General features: G+C 40.4%; 2 protein-coding genes across 5 annotated transcripts; both read left to right on the top strand.

Moving 5' to 3' along the window:
* Positions 1-771: 771 nt before the first annotated feature.
* On the top strand, positions 772-17,656 carry LOC108600262 (sex determination protein fruitless). 4 transcript variants are annotated; one of them, XM_017987706.1, is made up of 6 exons: positions 772-878; positions 12,955-13,451; positions 13,517-13,633; positions 13,894-13,932; positions 14,228-16,724; positions 16,787-17,656. In XM_017987706.1, the coding sequence occupies exons 2-6, from the start codon at positions 13,044-13,046 to the stop codon at positions 17,287-17,289; spliced, it is 3,564 nt and encodes a 1,187-aa protein (XP_017843195.1). In that variant the 5' UTR covers positions 772-878; positions 12,955-13,043; the 3' UTR covers positions 17,290-17,656. The 4 variants fall into 4 exon arrangements, with proteins under 4 accessions (XP_017843195.1, XP_017843196.1, XP_017843194.1 ...); XM_017987707.1 differs by lacking the exon at positions 772-878 and adding an exon at positions 11,273-11,290; XM_017987705.2 differs by lacking the exon at positions 772-878 and adding an exon at positions 12,568-12,607.
* A 4,726-nt stretch (positions 17,657-22,382) lies between these two features.
* LOC108597961 (protein lin-28 homolog) lies at positions 22,383-26,994 on the top strand. The gene is made up of 5 exons (XM_017984575.1): positions 22,383-22,527; positions 24,854-24,916; positions 26,368-26,635; positions 26,699-26,849; positions 26,911-26,994. The coding sequence occupies exons 1-5, from the start codon at positions 22,383-22,385 to the stop codon at positions 26,992-26,994; spliced, it is 711 nt and encodes a 236-aa protein (XP_017840064.1).
* Positions 26,995-27,805: the final 811 nt, after the last annotated feature.

The following is a 27,805-nucleotide window of genomic DNA, read 5'->3' as shown; positions in this document are numbered from 1 at the left end:
CTCACCAAAACACACGCACAAAGGTAGAAGCAAAGAGATACAACACGTCGCTGTTGCGCTCAATGTAAAAAGCGAGCAGCGATCGCAGCGGCAGCGACGTCGACCGCGCTGTGTATTAAGAACCTGAGACACCTGAGCTGCTGCCGCTTGTGTTTGCGTGTGTGTGTGTTTGAAGAGAAAGAAGAGTCGATTATAGAAAGCAGCGACTGTCTGTGTCAGTGTATGCGTGTGTAATGCCTATCTGTGTGGACTGTGTGTGAGCTGCTGCTGCTGCTTTCAGAAGCCTCTAACGACGTCGCTGCCGCTGCCTGGCTGTTCGACATTGAAGTCGCAACGCGACTCATCCGTATTTCAGTTTCCCGTAAGCAACAAAACGATCGAGACATGGTTTCGTAAGCAAAGACGCGTTACGTTTTTATTGCTTTTAGTAGAAGAAGAAGAAGTTGTTGAATAAGAAGAAGAAGCAGCAGCAGGCAAATTCGCCAAGTTTGATTCTAAAAACGTTCTAAAACTCAAATAAATGCTGTGCAAACAAACAAATAACAAACAAACAAGAATTTGTAACAAAATTTGAAACAAAAGTTTTGATAAGACTGCCGCCTAATTTTAACATAGCCCAATGCAAAATTAATAATTAAGTTCCAAGCTTAAATTAGGCAAATTAGCTCAAGCATTATATATATAATATATCAAGTCAAGTGCGCAACACAGTGCTAAGGATGTGCAACAAGTGTTAACAAACAAATAATATAACAACAAACAAAAAAAAAAAACAAAAACAACGTTTGGATTTATTACGTAATGGATTTAAATATAGCAACAACAACATTAGCCAAGCAGTAACTGCAACACGGATATGCATTTAAACAATGAACATGGTGAGAACACTATAACAATTAATTAATAATTAATTTTAAGTTAATAGTTAGCTTAACACATGAGCGCACTAAGCTAAGCAATAATCTAAAACAATTCTGGCAGCTAAGCAACCATTTGAAACATGCTCGAAGTTTCGGCTAAGAGAGAAAGCTTTCTAAAAAAAAGTTGTAAGCGCCAGAACATAGCAGAAAATTTCAGTTAAGAAAAACTGCGCTCAGCTTTTATACGACTGAAATTGTAGACTTAGAACTTTGATGTTAAATATTTTGTACATATGTGTAGGCGAGCTAAGCATAAATATTATAATTAATTTTTAAAAAAGCTAAAAATAATTCCACATTTTTTGCCTTAACATGTAAACAAAATTCACTTTTAATACATTTTTTGTAGCTTTGCCAAATTGTTCTGTCATTAGACTTGGACTAACCACAAAGAACTCTCAACTGGAAGTACTCAGCTTTAGTCTTAACTTGATTAATGATAATTTTGTTTACATATGAGTCAGTCTTTTGGCCAAATGAGCAGTTTACAAAAGAACAGACAAAAGCGCTGAACTGTTGCGTAATTCCAAACGCAGACTTAAATTAATGGCTTAAGTACTTAACTTGAGAAGCCGCTTTGATAAACAAATTGTATAAGCGTTTTATTGATTTACAAATGGCTAATTGTTATTAATATTGAAAGATTACCAGCATGTTAATTCTCAACACTTCTTAATGTTAATTGAAGACTTCTTTCTTCTGGCTGTCTAATAGAAATTCTTGCGGGTAACAAAATTAATGGCGCAATTTGTGTTGGACAAAAGTGCGTTTAATTTTAACCATGATGGCTCGATGATGCCAACTGCAAATAAAGACTTTCTACTTAGTGTGAGTTATGCTAATGCCTACTGCCTGCCTGCCTGTTATATAATCAAGCCGTGGGCTGTGGCAAACACGTTTTGTGCCTTCTGCTCAAAGGCAGCAATAATAAGTCAAACTGCTGATTAATTACTGTCAGTTTGGGTAAAATGGCATGGCAGACAGCTTTATGGAAATATCTATAAGAATAAAAAAGTATTTGGCTACTTTCTGTGTAGAATTTCATTAGAAAAATTATATATTGTGTTTATAATCGCTGCAAAAACAACAAAAATAAATAAATAATTAGATAAAACCTGTTCTAAGCAAATAAAGCGGCAGCAACAACAACAACACAGCGCTAAATATACATAGACTTAATAACTTTTGTGTACCAGTGTAAGCGAGAGCAAGAGCGAGATAGTCGCGCATATATATAATTGGCGACGTAAGGCAGAAAAACCTTGACTTTGACTTTAAGTGACTCTAGCGCGCAACAATTTAGAGTTAAGCTATATTAGCTAAACGAAATGAAATCGAAACGAGGCAAATAAAATGCATTGCAAACTGAATTTCAATATCAAGGTCATTAGCTGCAGCTGGCCTGGCCAAAGACGCAGTAGCCACCTGTTGAGAGATTGCAAAAGCAACAATTGCAATTGTTGTGAATTGATTTCAAATGGCATACAAATTGCTCCGAGGGCGATAAAGTGAGGGTAAAGCTGTTTATAGAAACAGCAGCAGCAACAACAATTTGCAATTTAAATTCAATTCACTCGCTTATACATTTATATAGACAATTGTAGCTGCAGCAAATGTTGCTTTTATTTTGGCTGTTGCGTTATGTCAACACACACACACACACACATAGAGAGAGAGAGAGAGAGAGAGAGAGGCAGCGACAGCGCCACGCTCAAGTTCATTGACAGCGCAAGCAAACAAAAGACTTAGGCAACGAACTCTGCGGCTTTTGCCTGTTTGCCAACGGTTTTCATTTTCATTTGTCTGCGCAGTCGCAGCTACAATCCTGCCTGGCAGCCTCTGCCTGCTGCTGCTGCTGCTGCATTAGAACGATGTTGGCAAGGGCGCGACCAAACAAAAAGTGAATCTGCCGCTTCAGCGTGCCAAACCAGTTCAACGCGCTCCTTGCTCCAGCTCCAGCTCTAGCAAAGCCCACAGGGCTAGGGGAGGCTGACTTGGCATGGCATGGATGGCATGGCTGGCTGGCTGCCTGGCTGTGCTATGTTGGGGCAGGTTGTGTGTGTGGCGGTACAGGCAACAGTTGCAGCAGCAGCATCGACATCGAATCATTTGCCGTGAAAAGGGCGTTCAACTGGCAAATGCTCATGGGCACATGGCGTGTGGTTTGCGAGGTTCTTGCACTTGGGCCTGCCAACAAGTTCTTGCAGCACTTGGGGCATGCAGCCACAGAAGCTCTCTGTGCAGCAAATGCAACTCGGGCCTGGCTTCTAAGGCTTGAGCTGCTGCTGGGGCTGGGCTCGTCACACGTCATGAAAAGGGAATCAAATCACTCTTACTCTTCAGCGCTTCAGCTGCATAAGGTTATTGACTTGCCGCTGGCGTTGCCTTTTGCTTTCTGTCTTTATTGTTGTTGTTGTTGTTGCAATTAGAATTGTTGCCTGCTTGATTGCCCAGGCAGGCAGCACAGCTTCGAGAGCTTCAATGCTGACATGCACTTGCCACGCATTGCTGCAAGTTGCAAGACATGCAAGTCATGCCGCGAGTCCGAGACGCAGCTTCAAATTTAAGAGAGCGGCTGGTCAAGAGCGTTGCAGTTGACTAAAGAGCGTGCGCAGCAGGAAGAAAGTGTGCAATGCACAAAGAATTAAAAGACATGGACACACACACACACACAGACAGACACACACACAGACACACACTGAGCGCGCGCAGAGGCTTGAAAAGAAAACAAGTTCGCCAGTTCAATGACCGACCTACTCAAGCGCGTTATAACCAAAGCAACAAACACACACACACATGCATACGAAAGCAAATGAGAGCGCCAGTTAAAGAGAGCAAGAGAGAGAGAGAGAGAGAGAGAGCGCATGCGCCGAGTCGCAGCTGCGGCTTTTTGTTGAACTTTTGCAGCGACAGGTTCTGTGTCATTTCGTTATTGTTGTTGCTGCTTTTGTTGTTGCTGTTGTTGTTGTTGGCTCGACACCATCGCGTGTGGCGTTTGCTGTTAGCTGTAAATGCAGCGCCTTGTTGCTTTTGTTGCTGCTTTTGTGCATTGACTGTGACATTGACGACGTAGCTGATAAAAAAACGCAGCTTGGCTCTTTTATTTAAATTCAATTTTAGTTGTTTTTTTATTTCGGCTTATCTGCCTTTTGTTGTTGCCATTTATGCGCCTTGCATACGTAATTTAACTATGACAAAATGCAAGTAACGGTATTTTATGACGCATATTTAATTATGCTAAACTGCTATAAAAACGTGCGCAGCTTCGCATATTAGGCCAATTGATTTCGAAGCTTTTAGTTCAGCTTTAAACTAAAACTTTGCCACTTCAAGTTTGCATAATATAACTAAAACTTCCGGTCTACTATGCGCAGTTGTAGTTCATTGTCAACATAGTTAGTGAGCGTGTAAAGCTGGCAAATGCCAACAACCCCAACTGGCAGCTGCTGCAAGCTTTAGCTGCAATAAGAGAGCGACTGAGCTTTCAACTGCAACTGCACTGAAAAATATTTTTGACTATTTGTTACATTTAATAAATCAAATTGCAATCTGTCTGCTTTTAAATAAATTAATACGCTTGTTAATTTTTATTAATATTTTTAATAAATTTTTTAGCAGCTTTGTTTTGCTTTTCATTGAAATCTTTGCACTTCCGCATTGCTTTATTCGCTTTGTCTGCTTTGCTCTAGACCTAGCCCAATAACCTACCCCTTGGCCATGCCCACGCTTGGGTCTGCAAAGCTGTCGCAGTCGCTGTCGCTGCTGTACCCCTAACGACGACTGCACTGCAGCCTCTTGCAGACGCGGCTTGACTTCGACTCTCGCCTCTCGACGCTCGACTGTCGACTGTGGACGAGTGCGACGATTGGACGCCGCCCTTGTGGTGTTTGTTGCTGTTGTTCGCGAGTTCAGCTTGTGCCAAGTGCAAGTGGCAGCCACCCCAAGAGTCCCAGCCCCATTCTATTGTCTGCTGCAGCGACCGCAGCAGCAGCGGCGGCGGCAGCGACTGCGACAGCAACAGCGACTGCAGTCTGGCCAAATGGCAAGTGCTGAATTGGCAGTGGCTTCAGTCCTGACTCGGGATGTTAGCGCGTTGGGCAGGTCATGTCTGGCAGGCGTAGCAGCCTTGCCGCGTGTACCAACAAAAAATAATAAAAATAGTTACCAATAAAACAAATGCAAGCAAAGAATTCAAATATATAAATTGCAAACAAAATCAAATCAAATCACCACGCAATGTGTTCAGCAACGTTTTAGTTAAGCTTAGTGTCTTTTATATATACATATATATATAGTATATATATGCAACAATTATAGATTTCGAGTTTTGTGTGTGCAGTGAGGAAGAGCAAACAATGTGTGCGGAGCAGAGCAGAACTCTGTGTTTCTATCGTATCTATTTTCGCGATATTTTTGCGATAATCAGTTTCTTCAAATCGCGTTTAAAATGCCATTGGGCCAATACTTGAGAGAGACTGTGACTGAGCCAATTGTGCAATAGAACAATAACAACAACAACAACAATAAAAAGAAAAACCAAAAGGTAATTTAACATTTAATTGTTGTTTGTACTTTTGCTTTTCGCACCAATCCTCACCCCGCCAGCCCCCCCCCCCCCCACAAACTAAGCTGAGCATGTCCTGGCCCAGCGCAAAGCGTTTGGCGTTGCCTGTGAAAGTTTCGCTGGTCGCTGCTCGTTGCTGCTGCTGCTGGCTGCCAGTTCAATAACCTACCGAAAAACCGTTGCCAGTAATAGCAGCAGCAGCAGCCAGACACAAACAACAACAAAAGCTGCTGGTGCTGCTGCTGCTGCTGGCACGGCATGGCTGCTATTGTTGTCTCGCTTGCACGCATCGAAATCGAATCGCAAGTGCTTGCGTCGCTCGACGTTTGCAAAAAATTAAAAGTGAAATTTAGCAGCAAAGGCGCCTGCGCCGCAACCGAGGTCCTTGCCCGCAGTCGCTGCGCTGCAGCAGACGCCACTGCCAACTGCAAACTGCACACTGTCAAGACCACAACCCAAAGCACAACCCAACGCTGCTACAGCAGGCGACGCCAGGACCTCTTGCCATGTCTGTGCAGCGCGCGTCGCTGTCGTTGTCCTGTGTGTGTTTCGCTTTCCGTATTGGGTGTGTATAACAGTGGATACAACCGGCAAAAGCCGACGACCGTGCGAACGTACGTGCCACAGAGTTCATTGAACGCGCCGCCTGGCGATTTATGTATGAAAAGCGAAAAGGATAATGAGCAGCGCAGCGACAGCGCCAGCGCTAGCAGCAGCAGCAGCAGCTATGCTGCTCATCGGGCCCTGCCCCAACATATTATGAGAAACTTTTGTGCTGCAAGCAGAGCTAGCAACATTGTCTGGCGTCTAGCGTCTGCTGAAAAGGGTCGTTCGCCTTTTCTGTTGTCTGACAAATTTTACTTTGACTTTTTTCCGGCCAAAAACCCGCCCCCACACACACACACACACACGTACAGCAACTCCACAGACATAGACTGGAGCTGCTGCTGGTGTCTGACGCCGTCTCGAATTTATGCGCATTTTCAATCGCTTTGTCGTAGGTCGTGTTTGTTGTTGTTGTGTCGTCAAGGTAATGTCGCCCACAGGACTCACTCACTCTGCCATGTTTAATCCGCTTCAGTGCGCTCTACCTGCGCGTTAAGCCTTTTTTAATCTCTGTCTCTTTACTGCTCTTTGTGCATTTTGCTTTTTCGGACAACAGTCGAGCCGACTTATAGCTGTAGCTGTATATATATTTAATTGCTTTATTTTTTGTGCGCTTTTATTTATTTATTTGTGCAGTTTATTGATTGCACTTTTGGCAGTGCCGAGTGCTATGACATCATGGCAATTGTTTGTTGACCTTTGAGTTCACTGAACTGCAGGAAAAGTGCATAGGTCACAGATGAGGCTCAAAGCTGAGATAGCAGGCATTACTTATTTAAATATAACATCATAGCTGTTAAGCTCAATCAATTATTTAAATATTGTCAATTACTTATTATCATTAGAAATAATCGTAAGAATTTGAGCTCATTCAAAATAATTGCAAACAATTAAAAACAAACTTTTATAGTTTATACTCAGCTTTAAAATTAACTTAATGATTGCAATTACTAATCTAAGTAATTAGTAAAGCAATAAAGCAAAAATAAAAAATAAATTTCTTCAATTGAAAAATTCTAATGTTCAACTATTTTAAAGTATTTAAAATTCTCTTGAGCTATTTCAAACATAAAAATAATCTTGCTTATAATTATTGCAAGTAATTTATTGACTCTAAATAATTCCATAGCATATTAACAGGCGTTAAAAACAGCAAATTGATAATATAAGCAATTGAAAAGGTGAAGCAACAAAGTTAATTATTTCTAATTAAGCAGAACACAAAAAAAATGTATAGCTAAGCGGAACGCAAAAACTTTCACTGCGCAATAAGCTGGCAAATACATTTTTAACAAGCTGATAGCAAAGTGCATAGCGAATTTCGAAATGCAATAAGTAGTTGGACTATATATATAAGTATTTGAAGCGTCAAGGTCTTAGCACAAAAGTAAATTAACTGATAAGTTAAGGCGCTGGGGTGTAAATGGCAGCTAATTTACGATTAAACAGCAATATGACCTACGTCAAAGCTGAAAAGTCAATAAAAAATGCAATGTATGCAGGTACATAAGTATACATAATGCTTATTTACGAGTTAGTTATATATATATATAGAAATGCCTGATTTATTGGGCTTTGACGCAAATACAAAAATGTATATACAAATTGCCAGCTGCATACATTAAATATATTTTGTTTGTACTTTCGCTTTTAATTATTGCAAAAAATTCAACAAAATATAAATAAAAATATATATAATTTTTTTTGAACATTAAAAGTTGACTGAGTAACTGAGTTAGTTGTTGTTTTGTTGTTGTCTGGGAGTACAGTGAAGCATGCTAATTGATATGCAGGGCTTTGACATAGAGCAACAGCCTATTGATAAGCTGAGCGAGCGAGTGAGAGAGCGGTCAATGCATTTCTATGGCACATGCGCTCTAAAAAATTGTGTATACGCCACCACGGCAAGCGCACAAATTTCAAGGTTAAAGTGCAACGAAACCGCAAACAATGCTCAACCCTTAAACTTAAGCTAGCTTCAGTCAAAGCTGCAACAATGAAAAAACAAAAACATAAACAAAACAAAAAACTTGTAAGCAATTAAATTGAATTACATTTTGTCCTTGAAAGCGAAATATTAATTTCAAGTTGCCAACTGTTAGTTTTATTAGATAATGAATACACACACACACACACAGGCACGCACACATAGACAGTTGTGTGTTTTTTTGTATTGCATTTTTGCATTCAATTCACATGCACATTCTCCACTTTGTGACTCAAGGTTATGCTGATGATGATGCTAACTGACTGAACTGCCGCTGACTGCAACAACAAGCTAAGCGAAACGTATACCCACCCCACACACACAAACACACATGCACGAAAAGCTCTCGCAAATTATTGCACACACACAAATATTTTATCAGCTGTACTGCAAACGTCGCTCTCTTTCCCCTTAGACTTGTAATTTACTCGTCTCGTTTTCGTTTAATTTTTTTTTTGCATGTACATAAAATTAAATGCAAGTGCTCAGCTTTTACAGCAAGTCTGTTAGTTATTTGTCGCGTCTATAGTTTTTTTTTTTTTGTATAATTTTTTATTAGTTCTCTATTTTGTTAGCAAAAACATTTCCGGGTTGGGCTGCTGGGGGCAGGCGACAAAAATATGAAAATTACATTTTCTGTGTTTTATGTCCCAAGCATAATAATTTATATGGCTGCTAGTTGAAAGTGTAGCTAATTGTAAATTGTATTTTAATCAGCACTTTGCCGTGCAGTTAACGAAATTACATTGTTTGTTTAGTACTCTAGTAGTTCCAACTAGTTTCAACCAAATCGCTGCCACAAATATTGGTTTGGGCCAGCTGAAGTGCTAACAGTTGGGCACTTGACTGATGCCAGGCTACAAGCGCTACAAACTGTCGATTGCCCTTGGGCATTCTCCAGCTACAGTTCCGCATTTGATAGGCGCAGCCCCCCGCGGCTCAAAAGCTCTGCTACGCCTTTTCGGCTATCTCGCTATATAAATGCATATGTATGCATGTGTGTGTGTGTGCATTGGCAAATATTTACTTTACACTTATAAATACTACGTAAATTCTTGTTTATTCATTAAAACTACTCAACAGATACGCGTAGATTTCCTAGATAGTTTCATTTTATTTCTATTTTGTTTTCGCAAGGCCACCCAGGGCGCTGCCCTTGCCACGCTGCAAGTGCAAGCGAGACAGCCATAGGTTGTGACAATTTAATGGCCTTTGCTAAACAAATTGCCACAGTTATCAGTAAATATATATAAGCATATATTTGTATACAGATATTCTGCGGTTAGTACAGTTGCCGTTGCCTATCGCGTACTTGTCCTTGAATTCGTATAAGTATTGCCATTTGGTTTTGTTATTTTTATTGTTGTTGTTGTTGTTGCCTTTGCATTTTGTTACGCTTCCCCATTGCAATTTGATAAAGATCGATGCGGCAGCAACGACATTTGCGGAAGTTTTTTTTTTCTTATAGTCTAGAATAACAAAATTATTATGAGCATTGCATGAATACTTTGAAATATTTACATACGAGTGCGCGCACACACAAAGGCACGCACACCAGGGCGTATGCGCAATGTGCAAAGCTTATCAAATGCACTCAGCGACGAGCAGCGGCTCTCTAGCGCTAATGTTGCTCATGATGATAATGACGATGATGATGACAAACGACAGCAACAGAAACTGCGACAACGTGCGAGACGACGTCAGCGGGTTCGTCTGCGTTCAAGTTGAATGTTAAAAACGTTGCGTTGAGGCGCGACGCGTCGCGTCGAGTTGACAATGCGCTAGTTGCACTAATTTATTTTATTTATTTTTATGCATGCGGTGCATCAAATTCAAGCCAAAGGCTGTTTAATTACCTTAAATATATAAATGTAAATACTAATTACTGAGTTGTAATATTTTAAATACAAAAACAATTCTTAAAAAAGTAACAAGTAGCAAGCAATAATCAATTTTTTTGTTAATTTGTTAAACTAAAAAGTATTTTAAAGTAAATGTAATTTGTAATTGAAAAGCTGTTTTGCAATTATTCTTTCTAATAAATCTGACTAAAATTACAAAGTAAATTTCTAAATACTAAAAATGTAATTGTTTGTAATTATTGCAAACATAATGCAGAAATTAGCTGCACAGTATTTAAATTATTAAGCTTTTAGAGCAATGTAATTATTTTGTTAGTTTATAATTACCAAAAAAAAAAAGTAATTGTATTTAAAAGTTACTATTCTTAATGTATAAAACCTCTTACTCTAAATGCATATTAATTATTCTGTCAGCCTTACAATTATCAACAAAGTAATTGTTTTAATTATAGAGCATTCAATAGTTCTGAGGCAATTTGAATTCCCATGTCGCTAGCACGAAATGCGTTCGTGCTTGTGTGCGAATAGCCTATGCATGTCTGTGTCTGTGTGTGTGTGCTGCTCTTATTTATTTTTAATTTGCTTGCCATTAGTTACACCGCCCGCCTGCACGACAGCATTGCCCTACGTTGTCTACGTTCTCGCTTCTGTGTCCTTCAAATGCAATTGTGCGATGATTAGAAACGCCAGCGCTTGAGCTTTTTACTTTTTGTTTCTAATGCGAGGCAGCTCTTTGTAAATATGCATAGCGTATACGCCATGTATGTCTGTGTGTGTGTGTGTGCAGCTGTTTATTTTCATTTTCGCACAGCGATAGCGCAAAAGCTTTTTGGCGCGCTTTATCTACAATTTTTATGTTGCATTTAATGTGTTAATTTTGACTTCCTAGCTGGCGCACTAATAAAAAAATTGTGCAAAATTGTACAAAATTTAAAAATTTTGCTTTGTAGCTGAAAACTGAAAGTATTAACTAAAAATCAAAATTTGTAAAATGGCTATATAATTATTTTGTAGCTGGCGCCAATTGCCAAAACAAAACACACACACACACACAGACAGACAGACAGACAGACTCATGCTAGCCAAAAAAAAAAAAAAATGTGTTCGCATTAATTTCCGCACATATCACAAATAGAATCAGATTCGTAAATGCAAGTGCAAGTGCACACATATGCATACGTGTGTGTGTGTGTGTGTGTTGCATCCGTATTGTTGCTCAGATTGCTGCTTAGCTAAACGTCTGCAACAGTCGCCACAGTTTGCATTCTACGTGCGTGCAACACACAGATTTTGTTAACGGCGCCTTTTCACTACAAATAAGCAATAGTTATAAACAAATTACAACTTGGCGGTAAGTGCGCTTGTATAAACTATTAATAGCAGTTATTAACAAAAGATAAGATAGGCATAAATAATTGATATGGCAAGCAAGGTCGCTCGAGCAGAACATAGCAAAGTCAAATTAAAGTTTAATTGGCGCGCCCAAAAGCTTGCAACATAATTGAACTCGAGAGTCCTGTCAGCATCCATCACACTTGTGGCGCTGCCAGCGACAGCTGCATGCAAATTGAATTGCCCACACTCAAGTCGCGACTCTCGACTCTCGCCTCGCGACCCTTTTGGCCACAGCCTAGCACAATAAATTTATGATTGCGTTGTGGCAGCCAAAAGCAACAAAGTAAATGCTAAATGCCAGGGTTGGGGGTTGCAGCAGCAAATTTTTAGTGAAATATTGTCAAGCTTGGTGCACAAAGCTTTTCGCATAGAGAGCTTGAGCGTTCTGCAGACAGAACTGAACTCAGTTGAGTTGAGTTGCATTCTGCCGGCGGCGGCGGCGGCGCTCGCTCAGTTGAGTTTGGGGTGAAAGCTGAGTGCAGTGCTGAGCTTTGATTATGGCGCCTGTGCCGGTCTGGGCACGCATACAGCTGCAGCTGCTGCTGACTGTGTGACTATGTGGGTCAGTAGTGGGAATAGCAGCAGCGACATTAGTTAAATATACGATATATACTATAGTAAAGCGCTCTCTTTTATTTTTCGCTTGCGCTCTGCCGTTTGCATTTCCGCATAGCTGCAGCAACGGCGAGTGAGCGCGCGAGTCCAACGGGAAGAAAACACACAAAAATATTTGTAATGTTGTACTACTGAGTTGAGTTCAGTTCAGTTGTCAGTGCATTTCAGAATGCGTTGCGTGCGGTTGTGCTCGTTCTCTAGTCGCCGGTGTCAGCAATAAAAATTAAATATGCAACAAAATTGCTTGTAAAAATTTCAAAGCTAAGCAAAACAAAACAAACGCTGGAGATTTCGGCTACAACAAAGGCGAGCAGCAGAAATTCAAAATTCTATATATTCGTTTCAGCAATGCAAACATGCGACTGGGCAATGCGGCGTATGCGTAATGAAGCAAACACGAAACCCGCAACGAAACAGAAAGTGATGCGTAATTTGCAGGCAACGCAAAATTAACAACAAAATAAATAAGTAAAAAAGCAATAATTAATTACAAATTAAACAACAACAAAATCAATTAGCGCGCAGGCATGGCTTGTAAAAATTAATTAAAAAAAAACACAACAAATAAAATAAAAAACGAAAGTACAAACAGCAGTTGGCCAAATACAAATTTAATATAGCAACGGAAAATAAATGAGAAAAAACGAAACTGACACAAGTGAGTGTCAATTTCAAATGTATTTTAGTCTTAAATCGAATGCATGTGTGTGTGTGTGTGTCTGTGTGTGTGTGCATTGCCCCTGAACGTGAACGCATAACCTACACTGGGGCCATAATCTTGAACTATGCAAACCGTAGCGACCAAAAACACTCAAAGCTCAAAGCTTGCCGATAACAACAACCGACGACGCCATTGAAATACGAATGCATGCATATGCACTAGTATGTGTGTGTGTAGGTGTTTGCGTATTTATTATTAGCACTAACGCGTATCTAGCGAAAAGTGAAAAGCAACAAATTTTAGCCAAATTTTAAATTAATGCAATGTTTTTATTTTATTTGCAGATCAAGTGAAACTTCTAAGCTAAGCATTATACACACACACACACACACACACAGACACAAACACTTAAGCACACAAGCAGCAACTCAAAATGCATGGACAGCAGCAGCAACCACAACAACAACAACAGCAGCAGCAGCAGCAGTTGCAACAACAACAACAACAACACACTGCCAATATGAAGACGGCAGCTCAAGCCATACAACAACAACAACAACAACATCACACACAACACACACAGCCTGGCGCTGGTCATGGCCATGGTCATCATCATGCCAAGCTGCTGCGACGCTCGCGCAGTCGCAGTCGCAGTCCCACGCCTGACGGCACACAGGACTACGATGTGACGCGTATGCGCGAGGAGGACTTTGAGCGTCTGGCGGTCTATCTGGTGCCCGATGTGCAGGCGGAGCGTGGACTGCCCAATCGTGCGGACAAAACGCTGCCGCGCAGTCTGACGCTCAAGTCCTCCATGGTCTACTCAACGCCAAATGTTAAGGTAAGCAGCTCAAGCAACTTAACAAGCTTAGCAGCAATTAATTTCACACACACACTTCACTCTAGACTGAAGGAGTTTGGAGCAGCGGCGTCATACCGCGTGGCACTCGCTTTGGCCCCTTTGAAGGCATTCCAACCTCAAATTATCCCAATGATAAGAATAAGGCGCGCTACTTCTGGCGGGTAAGCATCTCATCTTACTTTAATTGCAATAACTTTGGGCTGTTTCTTTATTTTGTTGTTTAACATTTTGATTTGGCTGCAACAAAAATATATTTATAAATATATATGCGACTAACCCACTGGTTTCTCTTAATTTTTAATTTCATGTGCATCTCTCAAAAAAAAAAACAAACAAAAATCCAAAAACTCCCTAAAAATTTTATCATACCAAAATTTTGACCTTGTTTGCGAATTTGTTAACTCTGAAAATGAAAATTCAGGTGCAGGGAACACGCCACATAACCTACGGGATTATTAAGGTACTACCGAGTCTTATTTTTCCAAATGCTTTTTGTTTCTTACTTTCCACTCACGACTGTTGTTGTTGTTTGTTATTAACGCACACACACACACATCCACACACATACACACATACATACACACACATACATTTATACTAACTGCAACTTGTTCGCTCTGTCGCTTTCTAACGCTCTCTCTGTCTCTCTATGTATTTCACTCACTGTAGCTTTGTTGTTGTTTACTCAACTTCATACGCAGACTTTAGCTAAACACATTTCTTCTCTTGCTCTCTCTTTCTTTTGTGCTATTCAGATCTTCAAGGACGACGACTATTATTATCTGGACGGCTCAGATCGCTCGCAGTCGAACTGGATGCGCTATGTGGCCTCAGCTTACAGCTTGTCCGTCATGAATCTGGTTGCCTGTCAGCATCAGGAGAACATTTACTTCTACACCACCCGCGACATTCTGCCCAACGAGGAGCTGATGGTCTGGTACTGCAAGGACTTTGCCAGCCGCCTGGGCTATGACGTGGACCCGGAGCGCACCATCTTCGGCGCCTGCAAGCAGGACGTGGATGTCGAGGAGGACGAGGAGGAGGATGAGCTGCCGCACAAGAAGCCACACTATGCCATGCCCGCACCCGAAATACCCGCCGAGGTCGCCGTCAGTCACATAACTTATGTGATGGGTCTGCATTTGCCTGGCGCTGCGCCAGCTGCGCCACCACCCGCCAACGCCAATGCCGCCGCCACGCCCTGCTGCCGTCGCGCCAGTCCGCCAGCGCATGTTAGCACCACCACCAGCAGCAGCAGCAGCAGCACGAACAGCAGCAATGCGCTGCATCCGCATATTCAGCACAGTCGACACGCTTCGGTCATCATAGGCCAGGATCGCTCGCCGCTGAACAGCAGCTGTGAAAAGGATGTGGCGGGTTCGCCGCTGCACGGCAAGGATGCGCACTATGAGCATCAGCTGACGCCGCAGGACGGCAGCGTGCGCTCTGTGCGCTCCGATGAGGGCTACCATAGCAACGAGTGCCAGGAGGACGGCCTAACGCCGCCCGAAGACTCCAGCGACAGCGAGAGCGAGCACAACTATGTGCTGGACTGCTCCAAGAAGGCCATAGCGCCCAAGGAGACAGTCATAGCGCAGTCGCAGAAGCCCAGCAGCGTCACTCCACCACCGCCCATTGCAGTTACGCCCAGTTGCGAGTCGGACAAGAACGAGTATCGCAAGTTTAAGGTAAAGATGCCGCTCAAATACGAATTCAAGCACAAGAGCTGCGTCAAGTCGGAGCCGCTGAAGGATGTGGATGAGCAGCAGCATTTGCTGCTGCCGCCGCCAGTGGACGAGGAGGAGCTGCATGCTGAAGAGCCCATGTGTCCACCCAGCACTACCAGCAATTTGGGTGAGGAGCAGCAGCAGCAACTGCAGCAACAGCAGCAGCAACAACAGCAGCCACATCTGGAGCATACAAATGCGCAGCCCGCCAGCTCCACGGTCATAGTGCTGGAGCAATCGCGCACTATAGTGCCGCTGAGCAAGCCTTACTATGAGCCCGATCCACCGGGTGAGCGCTATGTGCGCTTTAGCCAGCCCAGCTCGAGCATACTGGAGACCATACTGACCAGCCAGCATCGCTTGGAGGCCGCTGCAGCGGCAGCAAATGCCTGCAGACAAGCCAACGCTGCTACGCCGCCGCCCAGCTCGCCCACCGAGATGGCCTACAGCTACAAGAAGTCGCAGCGCTATGGCAATGCGGTAAGTCCCGACTCCAGCTCTAATCTGGGACAGCCGCAGGAGCTGCCGCCGCTTGTTAGCGAACCGGAGCGTGCGCTTATCAAAGGCGAATGCTCGCCACCGCCGCCCGCTGCTACGCATCATCATCACAATGTCATCTACTCGCCCACGCAGCGCGCGCATCATGGCGCGTATGAGAGCAGCGGCGCACACTCGCCCAGCTATGCGCCTGGCTATGGCAGCCATCATTACGCCAGCGCGCAGTCGCTGCATGCAGCCACCTCCACCTTCCACTCGCCGCCGCACAGCGCGCATTCGCCCTTCGATCGCCAGTCGAACGCTTCGAGCGGCGCCGGCTCCGCCTCCAATCTGCATCTGCTGCAGAGCAGCACGCAAATGCTGAATCATCCGCTTATGCAGCCGCTGACGCCGCTGCAGCGTTTGTCGCCGTTGCGCATCTCGCCGCCCAGCAGCCTCAGCCCCGACGGCAACTCCTGCCCACGCAGCGGCAGCCCACTGAGTCCCAATTCGTTGGCCTCGCGCGGCTACCGCTCGCTGCCGTATCCGCTGAAGAAGAAGGACGGCAAGATGCACTACGAGTGCAACGTCTGCTGCAAAACCTTCGGCCAGCTGAGCAATCTCAAGGTGCATCTGCGCACGCATTCGGGCGAGCGTCCATTCAAGTGCAATGTCTGCACCAAGAGCTTCACCCAGCTGGCGCATCTGCAGAAGCATCATCTGGTGCACACGGGCGAGAAGCCGCATCAGTGCGACATCTGCAAGAAGCGCTTCTCCAGCACCTCCAATCTGAAGACGCATCTGCGCCTGCACAGTGGGCAGAAGCCCTACGCCTGCGATCTCTGTCCACAGAAGTTTACGCAGTTTGTGCATTTGAAGCTGCACAAGCGACTGCATACCAATGATCGTCCCTATGTCTGCCAGGGCTGCGACAAGAAGTACATTAGTGCATCAGGGCTGCGCACGCATTGGAAAACCACAAGCTGCAAGCCCAACAACCTGGAAGAGGAGCTAGCCATGGCAGCAGCTGCAACAAGCGAATGTTTGGGTAAGTTCAACAACAAAAATTGCGATCGTCTTTTATTTATATTTTTTGCTTGCCTCACACAGACAAGGATCTGCCTGAGCCGGACTCACGCGAGGCTTATGAGCAACTGCAGCAGCATATGCACAGCAGCGTGCATCCGAGCTTAAGGCATTTGACTGGCGCGCAATCGCCACCGCGACTCATACCGCTGGGCAGCAATGGGCAGCCAACGCATCTGCAGCTGCAGCAGTTGCAACATCAGAGCCACATGTCGCATGCAGCGCCGCCCATGCTGCTTACCACAGCTCAGCAGCTGCCAGCGCCTGCGCCAGCCAGCATGCCACATCAGCAGCAACACCACCAGCACCACCAGCAGCAGCAGCAGCAACACGCACATCAGCAGCAGCAGCATCAACAGCAGCAGCAGCCACAAGTTGCGCCGCATCATTTGGCGCAGCATTCGCCCAAGTCGCTCAAACCGCTGCCAGACAGCGGCTATCTGCATGGACCGCTAGTGCAGACGCAGGAGAATCGCCCCTCGGTAATTGAGTCCTCCAACCAGCCCATGATCATTGAGTGCACGTAGATCCACAAACTACAACAACAGAAATTTCAAGTGCAATACACAACAACAGCAACCACAGCAACAACAACAATTAGATTTTAAGCTAAGTAAGAACTGCAGCACAAAGCACATAAAATAACATACAATACATACATAACGGTATTATTATACACATAGTTTAAATTGTACATAAGGCAGGCGGGCCAAGCAACAACAACAAAAAGAAATTCAACTCAAAATTTGTAAACAAAAATCATTTTGCGCTAAGATAACAAGATCTCAACAATTGGCAAGACCTTAACTCTCTCCCACTCCTGCAAAATACAAATTGCATATTATTTTTGATAAATATTTTTGATAAAAGCAAACGAGCATGATCAATTTATTTCTTGTTCTTTGTAAACTAAATTCAAAAAACATTTTGCAAGCGCAAGTTTAGTGAAAATAAATAATTTCAAGTAAATTGCATTTAGAATTGATTTCATTTTAGTTTTGAGGCGCGCTTAGTTGTTAAAATTCTAGCACACACACACACACACATACATATATACATATAAACATATTATACATATAAAGAAAATCATTAGATTCAAGTTGCCTTATTTGAATTTCGTTAGCACTGAGAAGCAAACCAATTGAAAATGGAAAACTTAAATGCAAATACGTATTTTATATATAAATATATACATAGCACAACCCATTTATATATTTCGTATGTATTTTCGGAAATCAAACTGTACATAACCTACACTAAATTTAATTAAATGTATCTACATTGATTTGAAACTGAGTTTGAAATGCTAAGCCCCATACTTATATATTATATTATATATATAGTATCTAGCTAACACTTTAATTATGTAGCCAAGTAGTGTTTATATGATTAACATTATTATGATTATTATGATTAGTATCAAAAAAGAAGAAAAAAACACACAAAAAACGAGAAAAGAACAACAACAACAACAACTTAGCTGAAAATCGGTGCTTTTGACTGTTTCCATTTGTCCACATTTACATTTACTATTTGTATTTGTATTTTTGAAACACACAATAGTTGTAAGCATTTAAGCCTATATATGCATAGTATACATATTATTAATACTATATATATATATATAATAACTACACACATATAGCCAACACAGCTCCAACTCTGAAAAAAAAACAAATATATGTCTTCAACTTGAAAATTAATTTTGCGCCTTGAACAAGCAACAAGAAGTTTCCAATTTTATGCTTTATGTAGCAACCTTACCAAAATTAACTTAACTTAACTAAACTAAATAAAAACGAAACGCTCTCAATTAGTCTTCTTTAAAGCCTAGGTCTAAGTTTAAGTATACAAATTGCTTAGTTAATTGTCTGACTAAATATAAACGATAAACATAAGCTTATAATATTAATGAGGCTGACTAGCGGTTAAGTCGTAATCGTAACAAACCATTGTATAGTGTAGCTAAAAAAACTAAAACTGTAAGCAAACAACACCAATTCGTAACATTTAAGTATTTTTGTGCTAGCACGCGCACACGCTGCGTATGCGCAATATTGTGTAAATTAGTTAAGGCCTAGGGCTAGCGCGTGCTTAGCCCCCCGCTAATTGAGACTAAGACTATGCAGCAAACAAACAAACAAACAAACAAAAATGTGGAGTAAAAAGAAAACATTAACAATTTTGTATTTTTGTATGCGATACAAAGTTAAAAATTGTATTGAGTAGTTCTATTTTAGTTGCTAAGATTTACAAACCTAATGCAATATTTATATATGAATATATAAATTATTATATAGACGCAGCAGCGTACGCGTATGCAAAACCACAAACCACAAACCCTACATACATGGAAAATATAAAAAGAAGATAATCAAAATTATAAATACACAAAATTGTTTATTTTTATTTTCGACATTTTTTGGTTGAACCTTTTTTCTTTTTTTCTCACTACCTTTCAGCACAAACTTTTATTTGACATTGAATAGTATAAAACCGTAGCTAGTAACGAGAGCAAGCGACATGAAAAATAATACTTTCCTATTTGTGAGACTGAGACTGAATGAATTACTATATACACATACAATACTCTTAACTGGTAAACAGGCAAATGAATAAGAACAAAACAAAAAATTAAATAAATAGAAACACGTACATACATGAAAGCAAAGCTAATTTTTTCGAATATTTTTTGTCGATATTTTACAAAACGAAACTTTTGCTACGCAACATATAGTACTATATGAGTTTTGATTCCATTTACTTTTCAAGCATTGTAATATACATATTTAATATGAACATTATATATAGAGTATATGATTAACCATTATAATATATATACATACATATTTATATATTTATAAAAGCACACGTTTGTAGTCGTAGCTGAGATGATGATGTGGATCATGATGATGATGAAGGCGAAGCTATAGCAAACGCAACTTGTACAGTAATTGAAATCTGTTTTCAGGCTTCAAGGTGGCGACAAACGCGTAAATTTAAAATGGAGAATAAATGACTGCTTCTTAGTATTATAAGTGAGACTCTGATTTAGGTCAAAAACCCAAACACACAAATACACACACACTCACACATACACATGGAAACGAAATTTCATAATCAATTATAGAAATCAAATCCAAATATATTTCATTATATATTCGATAAGTACGTAATATTTGTATATTCTATTTGCAAAAGCCGATAATTCAACATATATGTATTTGTATAACTGTATAACTAAGTATTTATATAGTGCATGTAGAGCCTTTGTTATTCATATATAAATATATTTATCTATCTATTGGTAATTGTAATTGCAAATTGTTTTCTATATCCACAAATGTACAAAATTGGTTCTCCATACACAAAAACAAAAGAAAAAACGCAGCGAATTTCATTTGCAATCAAATATCGATGTATGCAAATTGCAATCAAAGCCCCTCAAATTATTTATTGTTTTCTGTTGAAACGTTCATATACTATTGCATTTGTTTGTTCACAACCATCCTAGCGATTTAACTACCTAACATACATACGATATATAATGTGCCCCCATGTCTCTGTCATACAGCATTTAAACATAACAGCAACATCTCTACCATAACTTAAAAGCGAAAGGAATCCATAATTGACTTTATCAACATAACAAGCATATGCCTACAAATCTAATAAAATTATACAAATTATTTGAATGCAACTTAAATTCCTATTAATTATATAAAATATCTCTAAATATCTCTAAAATGAAAAAACACACATTTAATAATATAACATGAAAAGAATAAGAAAAATAATAAACAAAAACAAAAGTAAATATTTCATACTAAAAAATTGCAAATTTGTTTGTTTTTTATCAAAGTTGTGCAGAGGCAACAATGTGGGGATGTAAACGAGAACAGAAGGCATAGGCTCCATCAAGTGATCAGCAAGACAAGCTGCAATGACAAACTTTAGCTTTAGAACATTATTTTGCCAACAAAAGTGTTCATTAATCGAAGGAAACACTAAGTGTTTATTTAGACTCTCATGTATCTAAATATACGTAAAGTTTTTTAATGGGAAATTATTTCGACAAGCTACAGCATCTCAATGCTTGAAATTAAAAACAAAAGTAAGTTGGCTGCATCGTTTTTTTTTTATATAGCTTTCTTAAAAAGCATTAGATTCTTAAATGTATTACAACGTTATGTTATATGTTACAAAGTTTCATTATTACAGTTTGGATTTAACAACTTTTATATTTTATTTAATTTAGATGCATCTGATGAGTATAACAAGGCATTGACGTCATATCGATGAGCTAAAGCTTATCGCAGCTTCATATTTCGCAGAAAGTTTTCTGTTTGTTAAGTATTTTATTCATACCTTTGCCAAATAATTTATATATCGTACATTTTTATACTCATTTAAATTGCACTTCAACATAAACAAGTATAAATCATCTGGATCGTCGTATATTTAGTTGAGCTAAAGCTTGAAATTAAACAAAGCACAAGTCTGCAGCATTTGTTTTTCATACATTTCGTTCTCAAAAATCATTTGATTATTGCCAAAATATCGAAAAGTTTGAATGCAGTTTAATGCCAGCACTTTGCATCTGACGAGTATAAAATGCATGACATTCTTTCGCTGAATTAGAGCTTATCAAAGCTTTACATTTCGTTTCTTGTTTGTTTACTTTTTGGTTTATTTTGTGGTTTGCCAAATCATTTTTTAAAGCGTACATGTTTATACTTATTTATATTATGTTTGCCACGTTCACATAATATGGTATATTAGGAATATTTTTTCCTGACTTACAGACTTTCAAAGTTATATGTTTCGCAAAATCGGTCTTCATTATTGACTCTTTTGTTCATAGCTTGGCTATTAATAATGTTAATAATGTTGTATATAATTTTAATAAGATTTTTGACGTCAGCATAACGTTGTATGAAACAGCAACATCCAATTTTATTTCGTTGACTTAAATCCTTTGCTAGTTAACTTCTTTATCACAATTTATTTCGCAGAGTTACAGCTTATCAAAGTTTAAAACTCATAGCTATATTTATATAATGTGGCTACTATTCATAATGCAATGAAGTGAAAGTGCTTTCCGCTTCTTGCCACACTACATAGTTGTCCGTTAGCCAACTCAACATGGCCCGCTTAGTTGCTTCCTTTGGCATAGCTGTCATTGTTAAATGTGAACATCAATCACATGTCAATCAAGAGTAAAAGTGGAATATACTTCAATGCTTATTGTGTATTGCAATAATTATAATCAGGCCTCCTGCTGTGCAACATGCAAATGTGTGGCATAAAAAAAGGAAGGACACCAGCTACAAACAAGAGAAATGGGAAAGCAGCTTGTGATTATCGCACATGCACAAGCAACAACTGGAGGTGCCACTTGGGTCAAATGTGTGTGTGTGCAACATGCCCGCAGAAACCCGCCCCGTTGCAAGCACTTTGCATGCAACATAGCTTAGATTGTTTATGATTTTTGCATAGATTTGCTGGCTGCAATTTTCCTCATTTTCCTATGCATACGGCTCAATAATTGTTTGGCAACGTTTTCATATATTTAAAGCGGATTATTTTCAGCGCATTGTGCGCGCGTGCCTCAGATACAATGGTACAGTATGCGCCTGTCCGGAAATGCCTGTCGGACCCAAAACTGGACAATGCAGCTCCGACCATTGTGCCCAACCCCCATGCCAATTGCATTCACCATGTGCATGCTGCTGTCTTGTTAATCCTGTTCCAATTATGCGCATGTGAGTGGCTGCCATCCCTAATGGGCACTTTCGATTTCTACCATTGTCCAGCCTGGAATGCACACAAGCCAAAGAGCGCGTCTCTCGGCTAAATATTGATTACAGGCTCCTGCCGCCGGCCGCCGGCTTCTCGAACTGCTTTCTGTTGTTTGTGTGCCGTTGCTATTATTCTGGATAAAAATCAAACTGACCCCAGGCTGACCTCTCAGTCGCCAGTTGATAAACGCATGTTTTTTAATACATTGCTCTGATTCGATAAGCAAACTGCATCAACAATATTTGGGCATCAACAAAAATTAATATCCGCTTCATCATGTTGCACAGCTTTATAGCAGTAGCAACCTATAACAATCTGATTTTATCAACTATTCCTTTCCATGCGAATCTGACCGACTTATTCACAATTTAGGTGAGTTAGTTCTTTCTTTACTTACCTCTTAATTCTTTTTACTTGTTTGGTTTTAATTTAAATATTTCATAGACAAGCTTCTGTTTAATAAAAAAGCGCTCAAAAGACATTTTTAAAAATTTGTTACTTTGTCATATTAAATGGAATTGACTGTATTGAATATTTTTTTTTAACTTAATATAACGCGTATATAATAATATTGTTGCTAATTACATTGATAATATTTTAATCAAATTTGTTTCAAGCTTTTTAAACGTTCTAGAACTATATATTTAACTTTTTATATTAATCATGTAAAAGTAGAAGAATATCTCTTTATGAATTTCCTAATGGTTAATATAGGACTAGCTCATAATGCTTAAGCAAATTATTAATATATCTAATAAATTTAAGTAATAGTAAGTTTAAGTTGGTTTCTTTTTTAATGAAGTCAAAGAATTATTGTATTATTTCTAGCTTGGCTAACTACATGTTGGTGGTGCATTCAATTTGGCCTAGTCACAGTCATTTAAATAAATGGCAATTATAAGTACAGCTGCTCAGTCCGCATGTTGGAGAAATGTTTGCAGAAAAATTAAAATAAAATATGTTATTATTCAAAAGGAATTATGCCAAAGATTGTGTAAATTCAAGTTTAAATTGGTTTATACTTTTAACTTACATTACCATGAGCAAATATGCTTTAGCATTTTATATAGTAATTGTGCTAATCTAGCGCTCTAGATACATTTGTATCTGATACAAATGCAGCTTGCTCGAGCGTTTCAGCAGCTGCACCCTTACTAGGCAACACCCTCCGCCCTTTGGCATTGCTGTCATCAAACATTTTGCGGCATTGGCCAGCGATTTGGCATGCCACATAGACGCGTGGCACGTGTCATGATAAATTGCAGGCAAAGCAACATTTGCGAAATGTTGCCACGCATTGTAAGCTGGGGGATGTTGCTGCTGCTGCTGCTGCAACTGGCACGTGGCAAGCATAAACTGCAACAAATTCAGGGGTGGCAAAGCGTCCAATGTGCGCTTTGTACTGTGCAGTTTTTTATTGCAATTTTTTAAGTCACCAATCAGCAAACAGCGAGCAGTTTTTTAGATTCGATCAAGCTGCCTATCAGCGAAAAGACTGCGCGCTAGCATAACAGCAACAGCTACAGCAGCTTAACAGCGCGCTGTAATGGCGCTGTTAAGTTTAGCTGAATGTAATTTGAGCTAATTTACATTTTGTAGGCGTACAGTGTCGCCTATTTATCTGAAGTTGTAGATAAATTTAGCAAGTAACCCGCACTAATTGAATTGCCTAGCGCTCTCAAATGTCGCAGTCGCTCGCTCTCTCTCACGCGCGATACGCGTCGATCGCTCTATGTAAAGTATCTGACAGATACATTTACGCTTGTAACGTACAAATGCTCAGAAATATTTGGTAAATTTTGTCTCACTCACACACGCACACAAACACACACACGCAAACAGTCTTGTGCGTCGCGAACGTGTTTGAATTTTGTTTTGAAAGATACAGCTACATTTTCGAGCTGCCTATTGTATCTGTGTGTGCGTGTTTGTGCATGTGTGCGTGTGTATTTCAGGGGCCCTGTGGCCTTCCTAGAAATAGTAAAACGCAACTCCGAGTTCAGTGTGACGTAGTGCGTCGTGCGCAGCGGCAACGTTTTTCCCCCCTTCGCCAGCAGAAGTTTGCGTTTTTGTTTTCATTTCGATATTCGTGTATATAACAAGCGCGTGTTACAGTATATAAATATATATATATTTTTATATATGTGTGTGTAACTACAACAAATTGCTGTGTGCGATAGCAAAGTAACAACAAAATATGCAAGCCAAGTGATTTACAATCAAGAGAAGAAAAAAAAAACAACAAAACAAGAAACGTGTAAAATTAACAAACATAAATTCGACACGCAGGCATGGAAAATATTAATTACAACGAGATGTCTTCAGGCAGCTCTCCCACAAATATTACAACAGGTATAACAAATGTATATACATAAGCTCATTAATTAAAGTAAAAATAAGTTTATAAACATGAGCAACATGAAAACAAAGTCTTATCAAACTGAATGCTGATTGGCCATGCGATCGTTGAGCTCATTTACCGCTGCTGTTGTTGTTTCCATTATATACTGCGCAGTTCTTTATACATATGTATATTATATATTCGTTTTTTTATATGCGATTTTTTCGCAAGCGACTTTTTTATTGGACAACTGGCATATAGACCAACCCTCAAGGCTTGCAAATTTGCCAACTGCATCACTCCCTAATGCAGAAACCGCCCTCTCGTGCTCGTCCTCCCTGTGTCCTGTGCAGTTTGCCAAAAATTCAGCACATAGCCAGGCTTAGGCTTTAACGCTTCAGTGCACTGCTTTGTTGTAAATACTTTTCGTTTAGCCTAATTTACATGTGTAACTAGTTTGCTTAAACTTCAACGTGAATTTCTTATTTTGGCGCCTTTTCTTAAGGAAATTTTTACTTGAACGATTTGCTTTGCAACATGGAAGTGTTAATAAAGCCATAGATAGAGTCTGCTGCTGCTGCTCGTTGTTGTAACAAAAGTTACTCAAGCATGTGGTGGTAGTTTTATGATCATCCAAATATGTATGTTGCGCCCATGTGTGGTGTGTCTAAAACTAATTGGATGTGGAAATGTTTGTACGGATAGTTCTACCCTAAAGCATAGTAAATTTGCTTAGCTTATTACAAGTATTTTATATATCTGCTTCACTTAACACACACACACACATATCTCAAGATTCTATCAATGAAGCAACAAACATTTCAATAAGACAACAAAAGCCTGATAAGTCAACCCTCCAAAAACAGAACAGAAGTAAAGCAAAGCAAAGAAAAGAAAAGAAAAGCAAGCACTCGACCAAGAGCATAGTTTTCAGATAAGAACTATCAAAATGCACGAGTGCATTGCCATTGCCTGTCTTTGTATCTGTGTGTATCTGTGTGCAGCCGAAAATGGAACGCAATAAAGAAGTGTGTGTGTGTGTGTTATGAATGAACCGAGCGCGATTGAATGGTAGAAACATGTGCGTAGATCAAATGGAAAGCAAAAAGAGAACTCAGCTAGCTGCATTTCTTAAATAACTTTGCATATTTATTAGACAATTTTCGAGAGTAAACTACATTAACTTAAACCTCAAAGCCATACAATCGCCTTATTCCGCTTCAACGTCTCAGCTCGCGGCAAAAGAATTTCTTATAATAATATGGAAACCTGTTTTCAGCTGCTGCTCTTCTTGTTGTTGTCAACATAATAGAGTTTTTGTTTTTTTTTTTGGCATTGGGCCCGCGGCAATTTGGGACAAGGACACAAGGATAAAAGTGCTTCAGCTGCTGCTCGCACTTTTTATTAAACGAAACTGATAGCCAAACGTTCTCTAATATTTATTTTTTATGCGTTTATACAGTGGCTGCTGGCGAGGAATGCGGCTGCGTGCGTGTGGGCAAATGCAAATGGTTCAATGTTGCCAAGGGCTGGGGCTTTCTAACGCCCAACGATGGCGGCCAGGAGGTGTTTGTGCATCAGAGTGTCATACAAATGTCGGGCTTTCGCTCCCTGGGCGAGCAGGAGGAGGTGGAGTTCGAGTGTCAGCGCACAGCGCGCGGCCTGGAGGCAACACGCGTTTCCGGCAAACAAGGTGAAAATTGTCACGGCAGCACCTATCGACCACGCATGTAAGCATTTCACTTAACATTTGCTGTTACTGTTAATGCCAATTCGAATGTTAAACGTTACAGCAATCGCAAGAGTCGCCGCATGCGCTGCTACAACTGCGGCGAATTCGCCAATCATATTGCCTCGGAGTGCGCGCTGGGGCCGCAGCCCAAGCGCTGCCATCGCTGCCGCGGCGAGGACCATTTACATGCCGATTGTCCGAATCGCAATGCGGTAAGCAATATTATTTTATATGTTCAAAAGTCAAGCAGCCTTAGCCTAGCTTTATTCACAGACACAAACCAGCAGCAGCCGCAGCAAAAGTCTCGCCAGCGACGGCGGCAACACAGGCGACGGGGCTTCAACAGCAGCACCCTAGGCATTTCAACTGAAGTTCAAAACTTGTAAAAAAAAAACAAAAACAACCCAACGGGCACCCACGTACAAAACGCATCAAAATCAAAGAGCAGCCATAGTGCAGTCAATTTCGTATGCGAAACTAGACATTAGCTAACTAACAAACTATAGATAAGCAGTCAGGGTTATAGCAGTCTTAAGCCATAACTCTAAGTTTAGCTTTAAGTTTAAGCAAACGCAAATGCAAATTAAATTTAAGCTAAATGCCATTTTATGAACACTAAGTACAAATAAAATGTAAACAAATTTATTATTGCCAAGATTTAAATAAATGAATATTTTGTTAGGCGCAAATTTTAAATTGACTTCTTATTCAAGCGCAGAGATAAACTTTAATAAAGCCTTTGCAAAATAGAATAAAACATAATTATGGGAATTCAAATTATAGACATGAATTCAAAATGCAATTTCCCGTTTACTTTCAATTTGTAGGATAAGTACTTAAAGCTTAAATATCAAACACATTGTTCTGCTGATAAGAAAGCTCTCTCGAGTCACGTGTTCCATGCTGAGCAATAACAACATTGAAGCTTTGGGGCCTGGCTGCAATCACCATGAGAACGCAGAATCATTGTAACACATACCAAACCACAAGGCACACACACATACATGCGATACACCCCTTGCCAGGACTTGTCCTTGCAACGCTGAAAGTGAAATAGAGACAGCAGCCGCAAGGTGGTGGCGGCGGCAGCAGCAACAACAACAATATAAATATTGTGCGAGGCCACACACAGACACATGTGAGAGGTGAAAGTTGCGCTTTTGCCCAA

Source organism: Drosophila busckii, chromosome 3L (genome assembly GCF_011750605.1).
Source record: "Drosophila busckii strain San Diego stock center, stock number 13000-0081.31 chromosome 3L, ASM1175060v1, whole genome shotgun sequence".
NCBI classification, from domain to species: domain Eukaryota; kingdom Metazoa; phylum Arthropoda; class Insecta; order Diptera; family Drosophilidae; genus Drosophila; species Drosophila busckii.
The sequence above is the reverse complement of the archived record's forward strand: the minus strand, read 5'-3'. Positions and strand labels throughout refer to the sequence as shown.

What these genes read in the sequence shown, in the direction of transcription:
- LOC108597961 (XM_017984575.1), top strand. Translation starts at nt 22,383, where the DNA reads ATGGTACAGTATGCGCCTGTCCGGAAATGCCTGTCGGACCCAAAACTG. An exon ending in CCTGTTCCAATTATGCGCAT is followed by an intron (nt 22,528 to 24,853) that starts GTGAGTGGCTGC and finishes TTCGACACGCAG; the next exon opens with GCATGGAAAATATTAATTAC. An exon ending in AGCACCTATCGACCACGCAT is followed by an intron (nt 26,636 to 26,698) that starts GTAAGCATTTCA and finishes TAAACGTTACAG; the next exon opens with CAATCGCAAGAGTCGCCGCA.
- LOC108600262 (XM_017987706.1), top strand. Translation starts at nt 13,044, where the DNA reads ATGCATGGACAGCAGCAGCAACCACAACAACAACAACAGCAGCAGCAG. An exon ending in ACTCAACGCCAAATGTTAAG is followed by an intron (nt 13,452 to 13,516) that starts GTAAGCAGCTCA and finishes ACTTCACTCTAG; the next exon opens with ACTGAAGGAGTTTGGAGCAG. An exon ending in TAACCTACGGGATTATTAAG is followed by an intron (nt 13,933 to 14,227) that starts GTACTACCGAGT and finishes TGTGCTATTCAG; the next exon opens with ATCTTCAAGGACGACGACTA.